The sequence below is a fragment of the Petaurus breviceps genome, unplaced genomic scaffold, assembly GCF_028583685.1.
Source record: "Petaurus breviceps papuanus isolate PSGF00001 unplaced genomic scaffold, PetGlider_PUasm1.0 171, whole genome shotgun sequence".
NCBI lineage: Eukaryota > Metazoa > Chordata > Mammalia > Diprotodontia > Petauridae > Petaurus > Petaurus breviceps.
The window spans coordinates 600,328-618,553 of NW_027185754.1; the positions used below are offsets into that span (position 1 = coordinate 600,328).

The window sequence follows — 18,226 nt, forward strand, 5'->3', positions numbered from 1 at the left end:
GACTGGCCATTTGAGATTCTAATCCTTGTTGACTTGTTTGAGCAGTTATCAGGTTCTCCCTATCCTTACCTCTCTTATCATCTTTGCTGCAAAGCTATTTGTCTTCCTAGGTAGGTTAGTGTATTTAGAAGACACTAAGACTCAATCTTTTCTTCAGTGTTTTCCAAAAATTCCACTTAGTCCAAGAAGTCCTCTTGAACTAAGCAGAAGAGGCACTGTGAAAAATTCCATTCAGTCTCACTACCCCTGTGTATGGATTTCTGAATCTTTCTACCTCTTTCCCCCATGACTGTACTCAAGCTCTTGTTTGTACACAATGAGCATTTCCTTTCTTCTTGCTTCAGTTACCATATTCCATTGAGGGTTTACCTTTGCATTCTGGTTTGCATTCGTGGAAGTGGGCAATAGAGGAAAGTGTCCTGGAATAGAAATCAGGAAAATTGGGATTAGTCTATGTCTGGTCTTTGTCACTCTCCCCTTAGAGCCTCTATTTCCTCTTCTGTAAACAAATGTGATGAAGAATTTCCTACCCTGTATATGAACTTGAAACCTTCTTTTTTAAATTAAATTTTATGTTTATTTTTAGTTTACATCATTGATTTCCACAAGATTTTGAGTTACAGATTTTCTCCTCATCTTTCCCCTACCAAGAACCCCAAAACAGTGATTCCACTGTATACTCCCTACCTGAATCTGCTCTCTCCTATATCTTCCCCTATGCCCCTTCTGACTTTCCAGTAAGGCAAGATGGATCTCCATCCCCCAGTGCCTGTATACCTTATTTCCCAGTTGCATGTAATAATAATAATAATATTTTTTAAACATTTGGTTTTAAAACTTTGAATTCCACAGTTTCTCCCTTCCTCCCTCACCACCTACTTCCCATTTGTTCCATTTTCTACTTTGACCCTGTCCTTTTTAAAAAGTGTGTGCTTCTAACTAATCTTCTCCCCCAAACTGCCCTCCCCTCCATCATCCCTCCTCTCATCTCCTTTCCCCCTAACTCTCCGGTAGGTGAGATACCCTATTAAGTATATGTGTCATTCCTTCCCTAAGACAAATTCAATGAGAGTAAGTTTGACCCATTCCCTTTTGCCTTTCTGTTCTTCCCCTCCATTGTAACAGTTTTTCCTTGCCTCTTCTATATGGGATAATTTACCCCATTCCATCTCTCCCCATCTCCTCTCATTATATTCCACTCTCACCTTTCAGTTTCACCTTTTTGTAGCATCCCTTCCTATTCAATTGATCCTGTGCCCTCTGTCAATGTATAACTGTAAACATATATACACACAATCACACATGTATTCATATGCCCATATGCCTATATAGTCATACATATGTATTTACACACACATATATTTATATTCCCTTCAACTATCTTCATACTGAGAAAAGTTTCATAAGTTACAATTATCATTTTTTCATGTAGGAATACACATAGTTCAAGTTTGATAAGTTCCTTATGATTTCTTTTCCCTGTTTATCTTCTCATGTTTCTCTTGTTTCTTGTATCTGAATGTCAAATGTTCTATTCAACTCTGTTTTTTTCATTAAGAATGCTTGAAAGTCCTCTATTCCATTGAAAGACCATATTTTCCCCAGAAACACAATACTCAGTTTTTATGGGTAGCTGATTCTTGATTTTAATCCCAGATCCTTTGACCTCTAGAATATCATATTCCAAGCCCGTCAATCCCTCAATGTAGAAGGTGCCAGATCCTGTGTTATCCTGATTGTGTTTCCACAATATTCAAATTGTTCCTTCTTGGCTGCTTATAATATTTTCTATTTGATTTGGGAACTTTGGAAGCTCACTATAATATTCCTAGTAGTTTTCTTTTTGGGATCTTTTTCAAGAGGTGGATTCTTTCAACTTCAATTTTGCCCTCTTGTTCTAAAACATCAGGGCAATTTTTCCTTGAGGATTTCTTGAAGGGTGATTTCTAGGTTCTTTTTTTTGATCACGGCTTTCAGGTAATCCAATAATTTTTAAATTATCTCTCCTGGATCTATTTTCCAGGTCAGTGGTTTTTCCAATGAGATATTTCACATTGCCTTCTATTTTTTTCATTTATTTGGATCTGTTTAATAGTACCTTGATTTCTCATAAAGTCACTAGCTTCCATTTGTTCCAATCTAATTCTGAAGGGATTATTCTCTTTAGTGAGGTTTTGAGATTCTTTTTCCATCTGGCAAATTTGGCTTTTAAAGGCACTCTTCTCCTCATTGGCTTTTTGTGCCTCTTTTGCCACTTGAGTTAGTGTATTTTTTAAGGTATTATTTTCTTCAGTCAGGTTGTTGACTCTCATTTCATAGCTTTCTTTCATCATTCTCATTTCTCTTCCCAACTTTTCCTCCACTTCTCTTATTTGGTTTTCAAAATCCTTCTTTAGCTCCTCTATGTCCTATAATCAGTTTATATTTTTCTTAGAAGCTTTTGGTGCAGGAGTTCTGACTTCATTGTCTTCCTGCTGTTCCATGCTTTGATCCTTTTTATCCCCACAAAAGGAATCCAATGTTGGATTGCTTTGCTTTCTTTGCTTGCTCATGTTGCCACTCAATCACTTGACTTTTGAGCTTTTTGCCACAGTAGAACTCTGCTTCCAGAGAGGAGAGCTTTTTTCCAAATTGCTGGGGTTTTTGCAGCTGTAGTAGCTATTAGTTGGGTGCCCTCTCAGAAGTCTCCACTGGCTCTGGCACCTGGCCACACACCCCAGGACCTCCATACAAGATAGAAATCCATATCTGAGCAAGCTAAAGTAAGAACTTTTACCCCTGAGAATGGTTTCTTGGTTCCCCTATGATCTGCAGGCCAGGAGCTCTGAAGCAGCCAATCTGCTTCTCCCTCCAGGGGCAGAGGCTGGACCACAATCTCAATCCTCCTGTTCCCAAAGTCTACACTGAACTTTTACTTTGCCTTTGGAATTTATGTGTTGATAATTCTGGAAACTGCCACAGCTGCTAGTGATCCATTCTCCAAAAGTCTACTGCAGCTTCTGGTCGGGGCCACCCTGGGGCTAAAGCCGTGGTTCATGTGGGGCTGGGCTCAGCTCCCTACATTCTGAGATGAAGCCTTCCTGTCCGCCTGCTGGGCTACCTTCAGTGGGAGATTTGTTTCTCTCTGTCACTTTGTGGTTTCTGTATTTCTAAAGTTTGTTTAGAGTCATATTTTATAGGTATTTGAGGTGGTTATGGGGGGAGATCAGGGCATTTTCTTGCTTCTATTCTGCCATCTTGACTCTGCCCCCTTTAAATTTTCTTAAGGAGGGGACTATTTGAGTTTCAATTTTGGAATCCATCTATCACTAGCATTTAATTATAGAAATGTCCATAAAACAGAATGTTTTTTGAGTAAGGGGGTTGTACTAAGTGATTTCCAAGGTCCCTTGTAGCTCTAACCTCAGTTTTCTTATTTGCATGATAATGCAGTCATTTCACTGCCTACCTCATGAGATTGTCAGAATCAAAGGATCAAATAGATGTCTATGTGATTCATAAATGAGAAGGTGCTATATTTATACCATGAACAAATTTACTCATAGATTCATGGAATCATAGAATTTAAGCATGAGTAGGACTTTTTATTTGCTGTCATCTAGGTCACCTCATATCTTAAATGGCCCCCCACTATAACATACCTGATGAGTGATCATCTAACCTCTTCTTGAGGACCTCCAGTAAAAGGGAAATCACTACCACACAAGGAAGTACAATCCAACTTTTGTTTTTGCCATTGTTGCTATCTGATTGTTCCAATTGAATGCAGTCTAAATGATTTCTTTGCAACTTCTACTCATTATTGCAGATTTCTTCTTCTGTAACAAGTCCCAAACTTCTACCTGACAGTCCTTCATATTTTTGAACATGGCTGACATTAACTTACCTGTCTTTCTAAGTCTTATATTTTGCAGTATCTTTATGAAATCTTTATATTTCCTGGATTTCAATCCCTTTACCATTTTGATTGCACTCTTCTGGATGCCCTTTTACTTATCAATGTTCTTTGCAAATTTAGGTATTCATAATGGAACTGTCTTTGGGTCATGTGCAAATTTGATATACAAGTAATATATGCCTTTATCAAAATCAGTGATAAAAAGCTTCAATAGCACACAGCCAGGCATGGGTCCCTGGAACACTACAATGCAGATCTCTCACCTATCTGATACTGAACCATTGAGGATAAAGGCCCTATAGATTATGCCAAAGGAGAATGAGATTAAGGAATGCTGTGTGTTTAGCACTGAGAAGGGAAGACAGAGCAAAGACCTAGCAGCTGTGTTGAGGTAGATGAATAGTTGTGACATAGAAAAGCAACTTGATTTTTTTCAGTTTGATGCTATAGACCACCTCCACAAACAATAGGTAGAAACTTCAGAGGTCTGGTATAAAAGAAAACTTTGTAATATTTGGAGCTATTTAAAAACACAAGTTGCCTGAGAAGGTGCATTATAGAGGGATTCTTGTTCAGGTTGAGGTTGGAAAAGACAGCCTCTGAGCTCTCATGATTCTGACTCTAAAATTTTGAAATTCTGTGACAAGATAAAAAAGTCAGACAAACAAAATACAATGAGCGCTAACTAGTCAATTGAATCTAAGGTAAAATGTGTTTATATGTATGTGTACATTTATATGTGTGTATATACATGCACATATACATACATTATATAATTATACTCATGTCCATGTGTATACACATTTTCATATTGTATACATACATTTATAAACAATGAATCTTTCCATATGTGTGTCTACAATATGTATATATTTGCATATATATTTAGGTCTACATTTATTTTATTAATATGTATTTCTATATAGATTTATACACATATGTGTATAATTCATATGTTTCTATGTGCATGTGCTATGATACTAGGTCAGAGTTTTATTTTTGATTGCTTCATTATTCTTTGAGGTACATATTAAAAGGACTGGATAAAGAAACTGAGATTTAGAGATGGTAAGGGATTGGTCTAGTGAATTGGTTAGAAATATTTGAGTCATGGATCATACTGTGACTTTCTGGTTCCATGTTCTGTTTTTTTTCCTTGATTAAATAAATGCAACATAATTTTCAAAAAGGAAGATATATATATACACACATATTATACACATATATACATACATATACATACATATACACACACACATATATGTTAGAATAACCTAGGGAAGACTACTTGAGAAAGTGGCACTTAAGCTTAAGCTTGGCCTCAAAAAGATGAGTAAACAACACATTCCTATCCAATAATTTCTCTCTGGATAATACTTTACAATGGACTTATTTTTATACAGTGATACTTCTCTACATTTTGACCTTATAACAAATAAATTGTTTTTTTCCTAACGTTCAAATTGATTGTACTGCAAGCAGTTGTAAGAAAGTCAAAAGTAACTGATTCAAAAGCAGCAATTCTATGATGAGACAAAGACAATGCCCACAAATGACTTTGCAATTTTGACACCCACAGTAAAATTTCAGGTCCTTTTCCCTGCTGACCTTACCAAAGGATAAGAAGATGATGTCCCTGCATAAGCTGTATAGAATTGACATAAAAATAATTTCATTCTGGTTTGTGGGGGAAAAAAAATGGAACTCTAGTTATGTTATTGTTGCTTTTTTTTTTTTCTTGCAGAAATCTGTGTTCCTACCTATGGTTGTGGATGGAGTATTTTTCCCTAAAAGTCCTAAAGAGCTCCTGGATGAAACACAATCTGGCGATATTTCTCTTATGATGGGAATCACCAATGATGAATTTGGTTGGCTTTTTCCAACTGTAAGAATATTGTGCTTCTTCTAGAATCTTGTGTTCTTCTCCTTTTCTCTCCAGAAACAGAATGCCTCATTAGCTAAGCTGAGAAAAGGCTTCATTCAGTGTGTTGTGTCTTCTCTACTGATGATTTTGGGTTAATAACCCAACACTTCCCCTACCCTCCCCCGCCCCAGCACAGAACTCCATTTCTAAGGAATTGCTTTGGGCAGTTGTTTAGTTGTTGCTGGGGTGGAACTGGTGTTTAGTAATCTCCTTCTCAAAGACCCTTAAGGCATTGGAACTGGAAGGTATGGAGTTCAAATCTCTCATTTCCCAGATGAGAAAGCAAAGGGCCATGAAAGGGAAGAGATTGCCTCATGTTGGTGCATTGTATTCATGTCAGAATAAGGATTAGAATCCAGATGTTCTCCCATTTTGTTATCTCCCTCATGACCCACAAAGTGTGTAATGTCCTTGTTGTCCCTCAAGATTCCTTTCCATTAAAATTGAAAATGTTTTGTATGAAAACCTGGATTTGACCCTACCTTATCTCCCTCAATGTGGAAATGATATGATGCTGTGGGAAGAACAGCAGATTTAAGATCTATAGGCATGGATTTGAATCCTGGTTCTGTCACTAGCTTTTATGTGATATATATATATATATATATATATATATATATATATATATATATATATCTGTATGTGTATATATATATATATATCTGTATGTGTATATATATATATATCTGTATGTATATATATTGTGTATATCATTTAGTGCTCTCCTGTGAACTTCATTTTCCATATCTGTAAAATGAATTTATTGGACAAGATTGAGGAACTAGTCAGCTCTAAATTTTGTGATATATTAACTCACTTAGATATAAATGGTAGCTAGTCATGTGCAAATGGTTTAAGGTTACCTCTACCAGTGGGATCTACATTCTAAAAGATGACATCCAAGCAAACTAATGGACTGTGGTTCTAGTATCTGTTCATTCCCATTCAGGCCTTATTGCTATGTCAGGAAGGTAGAAGCTGCCCAATGACCAACCCTTTGGTTACCATGGGAATCAAAGTTCATTCTTCCTGTAAGAAATGGTGCAGGTCAAGATGGAGGAGTAGAAACAGGACTTCTGCATGGCTCCGGATCCCACCTCCTCCAATTAATGTAAAAAATGACTCTAAACAAACTTTGGAGCTACAGAACCCACAAAATGACAGAGAGCAGCTAACTTCCCACTTAAGAAAGTCTAGCAGACTGGCAAGAAGGGGCCAGTGCAGTGCTCAGGGAGCTGAGCCCAGAACTGCATGAGCCAATAGTTTTAGCCTCAGGGCAGCCACAACCAGCCACCTGCTGGAGGGACTTCAGATCACCAGCAGCTGTGGTGATTTCCAGAATTATCAACCCATAGATGCTAAAGAAAAAGTGAGAGGTCAGTGCAGTGTGGACTTTGGGAATGGGGAGTTTGGGAGTGGGGTCCAGCCTTTGCCCACTGGAGGGAGCAGTGGTTGAGGTGGCCATGCAGCCATCACCTCGTGGCTGCTTCAGAGCTCCTGGCCTGCAGATCATAAGGGGACCAAGCAACCAGTCTGAGGGGTAATCACTCTTGCTTTAACCTGCTTGGATCTGGATTACTGTCTATGGTATAAGTCCTAGGATGTGTGACCAGTTTGCCAGAGCATGTGGAGGCTTCAGAGAGGGCAGCCAACTAATAGTTCCAGCAGCTGAGAAAACCCCAGCAATTTGGGACAAAGCTCCCCTTTCTGGTAGCAGAGTTCTACTTTGGCAAAAAACTCAAAATTTAAGTAATTGAATGACAACATGAGCAAGCAGAAGAAGCAAAGCAAGAAGAGCAATCTGACATTAGACTCCTATTTTGGGGACAAAAAGAATCACAGCATGGAGCAGGTGGAAGATAGTAAAGTCAGAACTACTGCACCAAAAGCTTCAAAGAAAAATATGATGTGGTTACAGGCCATAGAAGAGCTTAAAAAGGATTTTGAAAACCAAATAAGAGAAGTGGAGGAAAAATTGGGAAGAGAAATGAGAATGATGCAAGAAAGCTTTGAAATGAATGTCAACAACCTGAGTGAAGAAAATAAAACCTTAAAAATAGACTGACTCAAATGGAAAAAGAATCTCAAAAAGCCAATGAAGAGAAGAATGCCTTAAAAAGCCAAATTTGCCAGATGGAAAAAGAATCTCAAAATCTCACTGAAGAGAATCATTCCTTCAGACTTAGATTGAGATAAACACAAACTAGTGACTTTATTAGAAATCAAGATACTATTAAACGTAACCAAACAAATGAAAAAATAGAAGGCAATGTGAAATATCTCATTGGAAAAACCACTGACCTGGAAAATAGATCCAGTAGAGATAATTTAAAAATTATTGGACTACCTGAAAGCCATGATTAAAAAAAGAACCTAGAAATCATCCCTCAAGAAATCCTCAAGGAAACTTGCACTGATGTTTTAGAACCAGAGGACAAAATAGAGGCTGAAAGAATTCACCAATAACCTCCTGAAAAAGATCCCCAAAAGAAAACTAAGACAATTCTAATCAGGTTCCAGAGTTCCCAGATCAAGGAGAAAATATGACAAACAGCCAGGAAGAAACAATTTGAATACTGTGGAAACACAATCAGGATAACACAGGATCTGGCAGCCTCTGTCCTGAGGAAACAAAGGGCTTGGAATATGATATTCTGGAGGTCAAAGGAGCTGGGATTAAAACCAAGAATCACCTACTCAGCAAAACTGAGTGTCATGTTTCAGGGGAAAATATGGTCTTTCAATGGAATAAAAGACTTTCAAGCATTCTTGATGAAAAAAAAAACCAGTGTTGGATAGAAGATTTGATACTCAGGTACAAGAAGCACACAGGGAAAAGAAATAATAAGGAATTTATCAAAGTTGAACTATTCTCATTCCTACATGAAAAAACGATAATTGTAACTCATGAAATTTTTCTCAGTATAAGAAGAGTTGAAGAGAATAGAAATGTGTATATATATATATATATATATACATATATATATGTGTGTGTGTGTGATATAATATAAATGTATACATTCATATGTCTATATAGGAGGGTATATGGGCGTATGAATACATATGCGAGTTTGTGTATATATCTGTACAGGTATCAATAGTCAGAACGCACAGGGACAGTTGAATAGGAAGGGATGATACTTAAAAGGTGGAATTAATAGGTGAGAGAGGTATAGAATGAGAGGAGATGGGGAAAGACAGAATGGGGTAAATTACCTCATATAGAAGAGGTAAAGGAAAGTTGTTACAGTGGAGGGCAAGAGAAGAATGGCAAAAGGGAATGAGTCAACCTTACTCTCATTGAATTTGGCTTAGGGAGGGAATGACATACACACTAAATAGGGTATCTCACCCTAAAGGAGAGTAGGAGGGAAGGGGATAAGAAGGGGGATGATGGAAGGGAGGGCAGGCTGGGGAGGAGGGAAGTTGGAAACACCCACTTTTGAAAAGGGACAAGATCAAAGCAGAGAACTGAACTAGTGGGGGGTGGGATAGGATGGAGGGAAATATAGTCAGTCTTTCATAATATATCCACTATCGAAGTGTTTTGCATAGCTACACATGTATAAGCTATATTGAATTGCTTATCTTCCCAGTAAGGTTGGGTGATGGGGGAGGAAGGGAATGATTCTGGAATTCAAAATTTTTAAATCAAATGTTTAAATATATTATTATTATTATTATTATTATTATTTTACATGTAACTGGGAAATAAGATATACAAGCATTGGGGCATAGAGATCTACCATGCCCTGCTGGAAAGTCAGAGGGGGGATGGGGTAAGATATGGGAAAGCACAGATTGGGGCAGGGGATATTCAGTTGGATCACTGTTTTTGGGGTAGTGCCTAGTGGAAAAATGGGGAGAACATTTTTATCTCAAAATCTTGAGGAAATGAATGATGTAACCTAAAATATAAAAAAGAGAGAGATAAAAAGAAATGGTGCAAATGCAGCTTTAAGAATTAAAAAAAAATCTATTTTTCTTGTGTGGTTTCCTGGGACATTTAATGAACCATGTTAATCCATTGAACTAACACTACTCGTCAAATAACTTTACTTCAAATTTGAAGATAAAATAAAATCATTTTCCTCATTTTTGTAAGATACCCAGTTTTAATTTCTCTCATTAATCATTAATTCTTTTTATGAGTATCTTGGTTCTTTTCTTTTTTTCAGGTGATGGGATATCCTCTCTCAGAGGATGGATTGGACGAAGAGACAGCAGCAACGTTATTATGGGACTCCTATCCATTTGTTGTAAGGAATTTAGAGACATAAAATGTGAGGTGGGAGGAACTTAACACCAAGGTTAAAAAAAGAAAACAGAAACCTTAGTACAGAATTTAAGAGATTTCAAAGCCCATGAAACACAAAACCTTCATTTGATAGATGAGAAAACTGAGGCCAAGAAGAGGAAAGCAGTTTCATCTAGACTGGGACAGACCTGGGATTTAAACCCATGACTCTTTTTTTTTTTTTTAAAAGCAATCGGGGTTAAGTAACTTGCTCAAGGTTACACGGCCAGTTATTTCTGGGTGTGGTGCTGAGTATCTGAGCCCGGATTATGATCCAGGTTATCCCGACACTGGAGCTGGTGCTCTTACTCGCTGATCCACCTAGCCACCACTAAGCAATTGGGGTTAAGTAACTTGCTCAAGGTTACATGGCCAGGTGTTTCTGGATGGGTGCTAAGTGTCTGAGCCCAGGATTCGATCTCCAGGTCTTCTCAACAGTGGAGCCGGTGCTCTTACTCACTGTGCTACCTGGCCGCCCCTAAACCCATGACTCTTGAAGCTCATTCCTGTGCAATTTTTATAGCACCATTATTCTTTACATCTCAGGGAGGATACCAAGTACTCAGAGTAGTTTAACTGATATATGTTCATTTAAGTTAGAAAACTGAAACCTTTTTGTTTTGTTTTATATTTTGAAAGCTAAATATTCCAGCATCATAAGAGTCACAGGGCAGAATATTTTAAGCCATAATATTCAAATCTAAATTTATTACCTGTACAGAAAGAAGAGGTGTGGTCTTCTCACCTGTAAAGGAAAATCAGAATTTATCATATCTTCTCTAATCAACATCTCCATTCAGTTTGGAAGTACTCTTGTCCATCTTGGCACCAATGCAATAGCAGTGCAATCTTTTTTTAGGCATTTATCCAAATACACTTTATGATATATTCATGTGATGTTATGTTAACTCCCTTTTAGGTTATAGGTTCTTGTAGGGTAGGATGAGGGAAGGACTTGATCTGTGATTGCATTGGAAATGCCTGATGATAAAAATCCTTCTACCAATTCATGTTGGCAACTTCTTAGTAGCTTATAGTGTTAGAGAAGAGCCTTTAGCATGAAGACACTAAGTGACTTGTCCAGAGTTGCAAATCCAGTGTGTTTCCAGGGGCAGGATTTGAGCCCAACTCCAAGTCCCTATCTACTACATCATGTAGTAGGAAACTTGTCTTTTTCATCTCTATATTCTGATAAATGTCCAGCCCAGGGACCCAGCACAAAGTAATAGTCTTTAAAAGGGGCATCTTGCTCCAAATATCAGTAATGTATTCCCCCCCCCCACTTCCCCAAAAAGACTTAGATGAAACAACATTTCAGGTTAACATAGTAAAAAATGTTACAAATAATTTATTGGCTTGAACAATTTATGACAGTATTTCATAACACTACGAATAGACTTGTTTATACTATTATATATGTTATATATATGTATATATATATAGTGAAATATTTGAGTTTGCAGCAACTTTAAGTAAGGCATCAAGTCAATGGAGAGATGAAATGATGAATAAATGGTAAAAAAATGGATGAATGTGTTCTTAATCACATTTCACTCTTTGCTTCATTGACCATTTTAGGAAATCCCCCAAAGCCTTCTTTCTATGGTAACTCAGGAGTATCTTGGAGTGACAGATGATCGTGTCAAAAAGAAAAAGCTTTTTCTGGACATGCTAGGAGACTTGACATTTGGAATCCCAACTGTGATTTTGGCTCGGCATTACAGGGGTAAGTTTCTGAGGAATATGAAGGAGGAGGCTTGTGATACAGTATGGTATATCCCTTCTAACTTTTAGTCAAATACATTAGCTCATTAATAGCTACTTGAAACAGACTTTACCCAGAGACATTGTAGATGCTTGCCCACATAATAAAAAGAGTTTGGAGACTTGAAGGCCTGAACTGAAATCCTTGCTTGAATATTATGCATAGTACAAGTACATGAATTTTATCATGAAGGAGATAGGAACAGATTGTGCAAAAGAGGCATTGATTAACCTAGATGGAACAGATTGTGCAAAAGAGGCATTGATTAACCTAGATGGAACAGATTGTGCAAAAGAGGCATTGATTAACCTAGATTAGGGACATTTATTAGCAGGGGAGAAGCACTCTGGACAGCATCTCAACCTTAATGATGGTTGATAAATATTGACTATGTGGTATACAGTTATCTCTTCCACATTGCGACTTTTCTGAAAATGGTGTTAATGCATCATGGGTTTGAGTAAGAAATTAAATGGGACTTTTTTGGAAATTTTGCAGAAGACACAGGTGCCACCGGATAAGTTTAGAAACTCCAGAATGCATAAAAGTATATGTATGGTATTGTAAAATATCAATCCAAATTTTACAGTAAGATACTATAAACATCTCATAAAAGAAAAAGAAAAAAAATTCAGACTTGTTCTCTGCTATGAAGGGAAGGCCAAAAAGCTTATGTTGATTGTCTAGATCATGGGGAAGCCATACCGCTTACCCCCATGATATGGAAGGGACAACTATATAAGATTTTATAGCTGCTAGGGCTTGTCTAGTTGAGCTTATTGCCTTTACCATTTGGGAAGCTGAGAGTCAAAGAGGAGGTTACACAACCTTTCCAAAATTACACCTGTTGTGTGAAATAGATCAGCCTACCTTTATCCAGCACTGGCTAGATGACAGTTTTGGCATGACACCAAGGGTTTTTTTTTTTGCTTTTTGGAGGACAATTGGGGTTAAGTGACTTGCCCAAGGTCACATGGCTAGTTTTTGTGTTAAGTATCTGAGGCCAGATTTGAACTCAGGTTCTCCTGACTCCAGGGCTGGTGCTCTATTCACTGTGCCACCTCGCCACCCACCAAGGGGATTTCTACAGGATATGGAAATCTGACAAAGATGGCCTCAGTACTCACAGCTAAATCCCAAATTCTCTTTCATTAAGGCAGAGCTCAAGCTTTTAATGTATTACTCTGTGTTAAGTTAAAACTTTAGAAATAACATACTTCATTCAGTGTGGGTCATTATTCTGCATTCCTCTATTGACACCTCAGTTATAATATGTGCCCTGGACCTAGGCTTTCAAATTACTTAGCACTACTTAATGTCCCAGAGCACAAAACTTTGTTTTTTTTTTTCAAACTTTTCAAAGGGAGTTTCAGGAGTTCCATCTGTGATAAAATTCTCTAGAATTTCCCACCACTTTCTTTCCTTTCAGATTTAGGTGCACTCACCTACTTGTATGAATTTCAGCATCAGCCAAGTATTTGGAGAAACGTGAGACCAGCTACTGTCAGGGCAGACCATGGAGATGATCTCTTCTTTATGTTTGGTTCTCCATTTTTAAGAGGTAATGGATCTTTGCTACATAAGCTTCATAAAAATATCACCTATTGACCTTTTCTGAAAAACAACAACAATAACAAACCTTTAGTCCTTACATGTGTTCAACCCCTTTATGTTACCAAAGTGTCTTCCTATCCTTTATCTCATTTGGTCCTCACTACACCCTGTGAGGTAAAAAAGATGATTCATTAACCCCAAATTACAGATCTGAAAGCTGAAGGACAGAGAGTGAATTGACTTGAGTATGGTTAACAGTAAAACTGAAACTAGAACAAACATCTAGCTCTTCAGCAAAAGTTTTCAATCAGAGACTAGATGACCACTTGTAAGAAAGGTAAATGGTGTTCTTGTCCTGGGTGGGTTGCATTACAAGACATCTGAAGTCCCTTCTGATTCTGATATTCTCTGATTTTGAGCAGAATGCCACAAGCATTCAAGGCAACTCTTCTCCAGGAGTCTGAATTCCTTTAATGGCTGCTCTGCTTTAGGATATGCTGGTAATGAGGTCAGGAGAGCAAAGTGTCTCTGTTCTTCAAAACCAAAGAACCCATCAGTGTTCTTGAGGTTCATCCTGTGACCATGTGGCTTTACCTCCTTCCATTTTAGAGCTTCGGCCTCTATGTTTTTCTCTGATTTTCTGTTCATGTATGGCAGGATCTAACTGGTATCATGGGGCTACCTAAGGATCCTCAAGTATTTTCCAATCAAAAAATACCTTACTAAATATTATTTTATTTAAATTTATTTATTTAATTAAATATTAAAAATTAAATTTTGATTTTACTTTTCTTTTGCGGTACCATGAGTAGCCCTTAGGTAGAATGCTAATACGATCTATAAACAAATTTTTGATGCCTATCTGGAACGTGATATAATGGTAAGAACAATGGATTTGATGTCTTAGAATTTGGGTTCAAATCCCAGCTCTGTTGCCTATATGATCTTGGGAAGTTCCTGTAACCTCCTCTTTGGCTCTCAGCTTCCCAAACTGTAAAGGGAAGAGGCTCAACTAGATGAGACCTATCAGTTTTAAAATCTTATATATCATAAATCAATATTAGTCCCTCATGGTTAAGGTTAAGGGTCTGTCTGGGAAGAGCACACAAGAAAGAGCCACTGTGTGAAGGAGAGGTCCAGAAGTTTGGGAGGAGGAGAGAGCTCCAAAGAGGCAATGGGATAAAAAAGCAAAGGAAGTAGTGAGTGGAAAGTAAAAGATACATAAAAGATAAACTTTGCAGTTCTGCTCATTGGCAACTTCTAGTCCCATTCTAATACCTATAATTCCCATTTTCAGATGGTTTCTCAGAAGAGGAGAAGCAACTTAGCAGGAGAATGATGAAATATTGGGGCAACTTTGCTTGGAATGGGTGAGATTCATTACATAGGAAAGGAAAACATTTAAAAATCTTCATTGATATCTTTTGTTTTTATATCACCTAATCTTCCCAATATATCCTGCCTCCTTTCCTTCCTTCCCCTCCCAAAGGGCTTTCTATGATAACAAAGAATCAGAAAAGAGAAGAAAAAACAATTCAACAAAATTAACCAACTCATGATCCTTATCTGAACTTAAATGATGAAATGCCTATTCATGGTTCCCCCCTCCTGCAAAATAAGAAAGGGAGGGGTAATTCCTTATATCTTTTCTTTGAAAACAAGCTTGGTCATTGTAATTGTAAATAACCACAGTATTTATTTTTGTGAGTCATTATTTTTCTTTACATTTACATTTTTGTATTTACCATATTTTTTTCATCCTTCTGCTTTCTCCATTTCCATCAATTTATGTCTTCTCATGCATCTGTACATCCATCATATTCATTATTTCTTAGAGATCGATATTATTATATTATGCTTATATACCACAACATCTTTAGCCATTCTTCAATCCATGTTGGAACCCAGACTTTCTCCACTACTACAAAAAGTCTTACTATAAACATTTTTTATATGTTTTGGATATTTATTTTTTGTCATTAATGTACTTGAGGAAAATTACTAACAATGAGCTCTTTGGGTGATAGAGTATCAACATTTTGCTCACTTTATTTGTGTAATTCCAAATTATTTTACAGAATAGTTGGAGCCAGCCACAGTTCTACCAATAGTGTATTAGTTTGCCTGCCCTTCTGCAACGTCTCTAACATTGATGATTCTCTCCTTTTCTCATATTTGTTAATTTTATTGGTATGAAGGGAGACACAGCAATTCCTTTGATTTGTATTTCTCTTATTATAAATGACTTGCAGTCAGTCCCTTCATCTGTCTGTGTATAATTTGCAGCACCCTTTTTTGAGCACTATTCATATTTTTTGACCACATAAATAAAGAATAACGTTGAGTTTTATTAATTTGTGCTATATCCCTATGTATTGAACATTTAGAGATGTTTGAGAAAGAAAATATTGTTTTCATAAATCTGTGAAAAACTCACCATAAGTGGATGTGACACTTATATGCACAATCAGCACAATTTTAGAATATTATGGTAGAAAATTAGGGAAATATATTGTCAAGGCCAATCATTGCAGTAGTATTGTTAGTTATCAATGCCCTTTTTCTCATTTGCAGTCCTCACAAGTCCCCCACACTAGGCACTGCATCTCTGCTCGATATATTGCTCTACTGGGGTTCCATGGTGGACCCTTCCTTTTTGAATGACTCGATTGCTAGAGCTAGTTCTCTCTTGAATCCCTAGACAGCTCTTTTATTTTCCTCTCAGAGATACCACCACATGATTGACTGTTGCTCTGGATCTGCTTCTATCTGGAGATTTTATGCATCTGCTCCCTCAGATTGGCCTCAAAGTCTCTTCAACTAACTGTATAACTGCTGCAATTGGTTTCTACTTCTGGGCAAGTAGCCCTCCTATTACATATCATATTCAAAAGGGGAAACAGGGAGAAATCTCTTCCTGTCCCCAGGTAATACCTCTCAAGGGCTAGGTTCTTCCTTAAAGGATTACAGAGCTAAACCCTTAACTTTAAATGTGCTCTAAAAGTATTTGCCCAGTAAATGATAACTTCTTCCAATTCAATCAAACTTTGATTTTATAAAAGGAGCAAGCAGTTGTTCCCATTTTATTAACATATTAACAAGTCGTCATCTGTGATTACATCTTCTTCTTGAGTTATCTGAAGTTAAAATGGAAGAAAGAGCCACCCCCTCATGGCAAATATTCTTATTCAAGTATTTTATTTTCTTGAGTTTATCAAAAGGTAGCTTAGTGAGTTCATTTGCTTGTTCTTCCTTATCCAGTCTATTCCACTGATTTATAATTATATTTTTAACCCATACAAAATAGTTTTTATAATTATTGTTTTATTATATTATGTGAAGTCTTGAAATGCTATTAAGAAGGGGAAATTTAATAATGCCCCAATATCAGAAAATTTGTATCTGCATATTTAATGAATTCCCTACTCCTTCCTCCCTTTTATCATGACTACCACTAGTAATTAAATGGCGATCATTTAAAAAAAAATTCTTTGTTACATTTACAGAAACCCCAATGGTGAAGGGTTGCTGAAGTGGCCTCAGTATGATCAAAATGAAGAGTACCTCCAAATTAACATCACCTCCAAAATAGGCAAGAAGCTGAAGGAGAAGGAAGTGGCATTTTTCACTGAGTTCTTGGCAAAGGAACCAGATGAAGGGTAGAGAGATCATATTTTGACACCATCTGGATAGATCACTTGCCCAGCCTTCAAAGAAGCCTCACTTGACTTAGAAGAGAAGAAACTTTTGTCTTGGCATCTGTGTCTAGCTTTGGTGACAGAGGAGTTCTCAATATAAAAATGGAGTGGTGACATGGTATTAGGATAAATGCAAAATGTCATACATCAGCACCATGAGTGTGATCGTGAGGGGCCCCATAGCTTTGATACCCTGGTGCATGGGGAGTCCAGAGTCTATAATATTTTCTTCTTTTCATGATTTTCTGAAGAATCAATTTTCATTGTGAGTTTATGGCTTGGGTTGTATTAAATAAAATCTTTCTTTTGTGATTCTTGCTACTTATCCCAGAGTTTTAGTCTTTGTTATGGGAATAAATCAACCTTTGAAATAACCACTATTAGCTTTTGCATTTGAATTATATCACAGTTTTTCTCTGTAATATTTCCTAGAAATTTACGGTTACCGTACAAATCAGATATTTAGGTGTTTGTAGCAGCACGCATCCCACGCGTCCTCAGGGTTGCTGCCAACACAGGTTCTTGGATCTGCTTTGTTAAAGGAAAGCAACTCAAAATGGGTTAACAAGCTTACTTTAATCAGTCAGATATGTATCATTTACCTAGTTCGGGGGGAAAAAGGTCAGCACCCCGAACTTCAAAGTATACAGACAGAATTATCAAGACAAAAACAGATCAAGTAGACAGATTTCCAAACTGTCCAACCATTACATCCATACCAAACAACATCTGGGTTTCAAAGCCGGGGGGGCTCTGGACAATGGCTAGCCCAGAGTTTCATCAAATCACAGAACACTTCTCAAAGTGAGCCCCAAAACAAAGCCTCACATCAGGGCTTATATAGCCTTCTCCTGGCTCAGAGAATGTAACAACCTTTTGGACCCACTGGCCAATCAAAAAGTATCTACTGAAAAACAAGCCTCCCACCCCAGGCTCCAGGTGCACTTTAGCCTAGGGGCAGGGAAGATCTTATAAATTTACATTCCCATTATAGTGTTACATCCAAGAAGCTCTATTTTCTCATGTTACTTTGCTTAACAAAAAGAGCAGGGAATTCTCTTTGCTCACAATCTAACCAAAATCCCTAGAG

General features: G+C 37.3%; 1 protein-coding gene across 1 annotated transcript in view; it reads left to right on the forward strand.

Annotated features, from left to right (window-relative positions):
• The window catches only part of LOC138157031 (liver carboxylesterase 1-like), a 32,834-nt gene extending 15,373 nt beyond the window's left edge, over positions 1–17,461 (forward strand). Inside the window, exons 9-14 of the mRNA XM_069082450.1 lie at positions 5,643–5,783; positions 10,001–10,081; positions 11,698–11,845; positions 13,314–13,445; positions 14,736–14,808; positions 16,945–17,461. Of these exons, the coding sequence (XP_068938551.1) occupies positions 5,643–5,783; positions 10,001–10,081; positions 11,698–11,845; positions 13,314–13,445; positions 14,736–14,808; positions 16,945–17,101 (732 nt within the window). The 3' untranslated portion in view covers positions 17,102–17,461. The remainder of the gene's footprint in view (positions 1–5,642; positions 5,784–10,000; positions 10,082–11,697; positions 11,846–13,313; positions 13,446–14,735; positions 14,809–16,944) is intronic.
• The last annotated feature ends 765 nt before the right edge of the window (positions 17,462–18,226 follow it).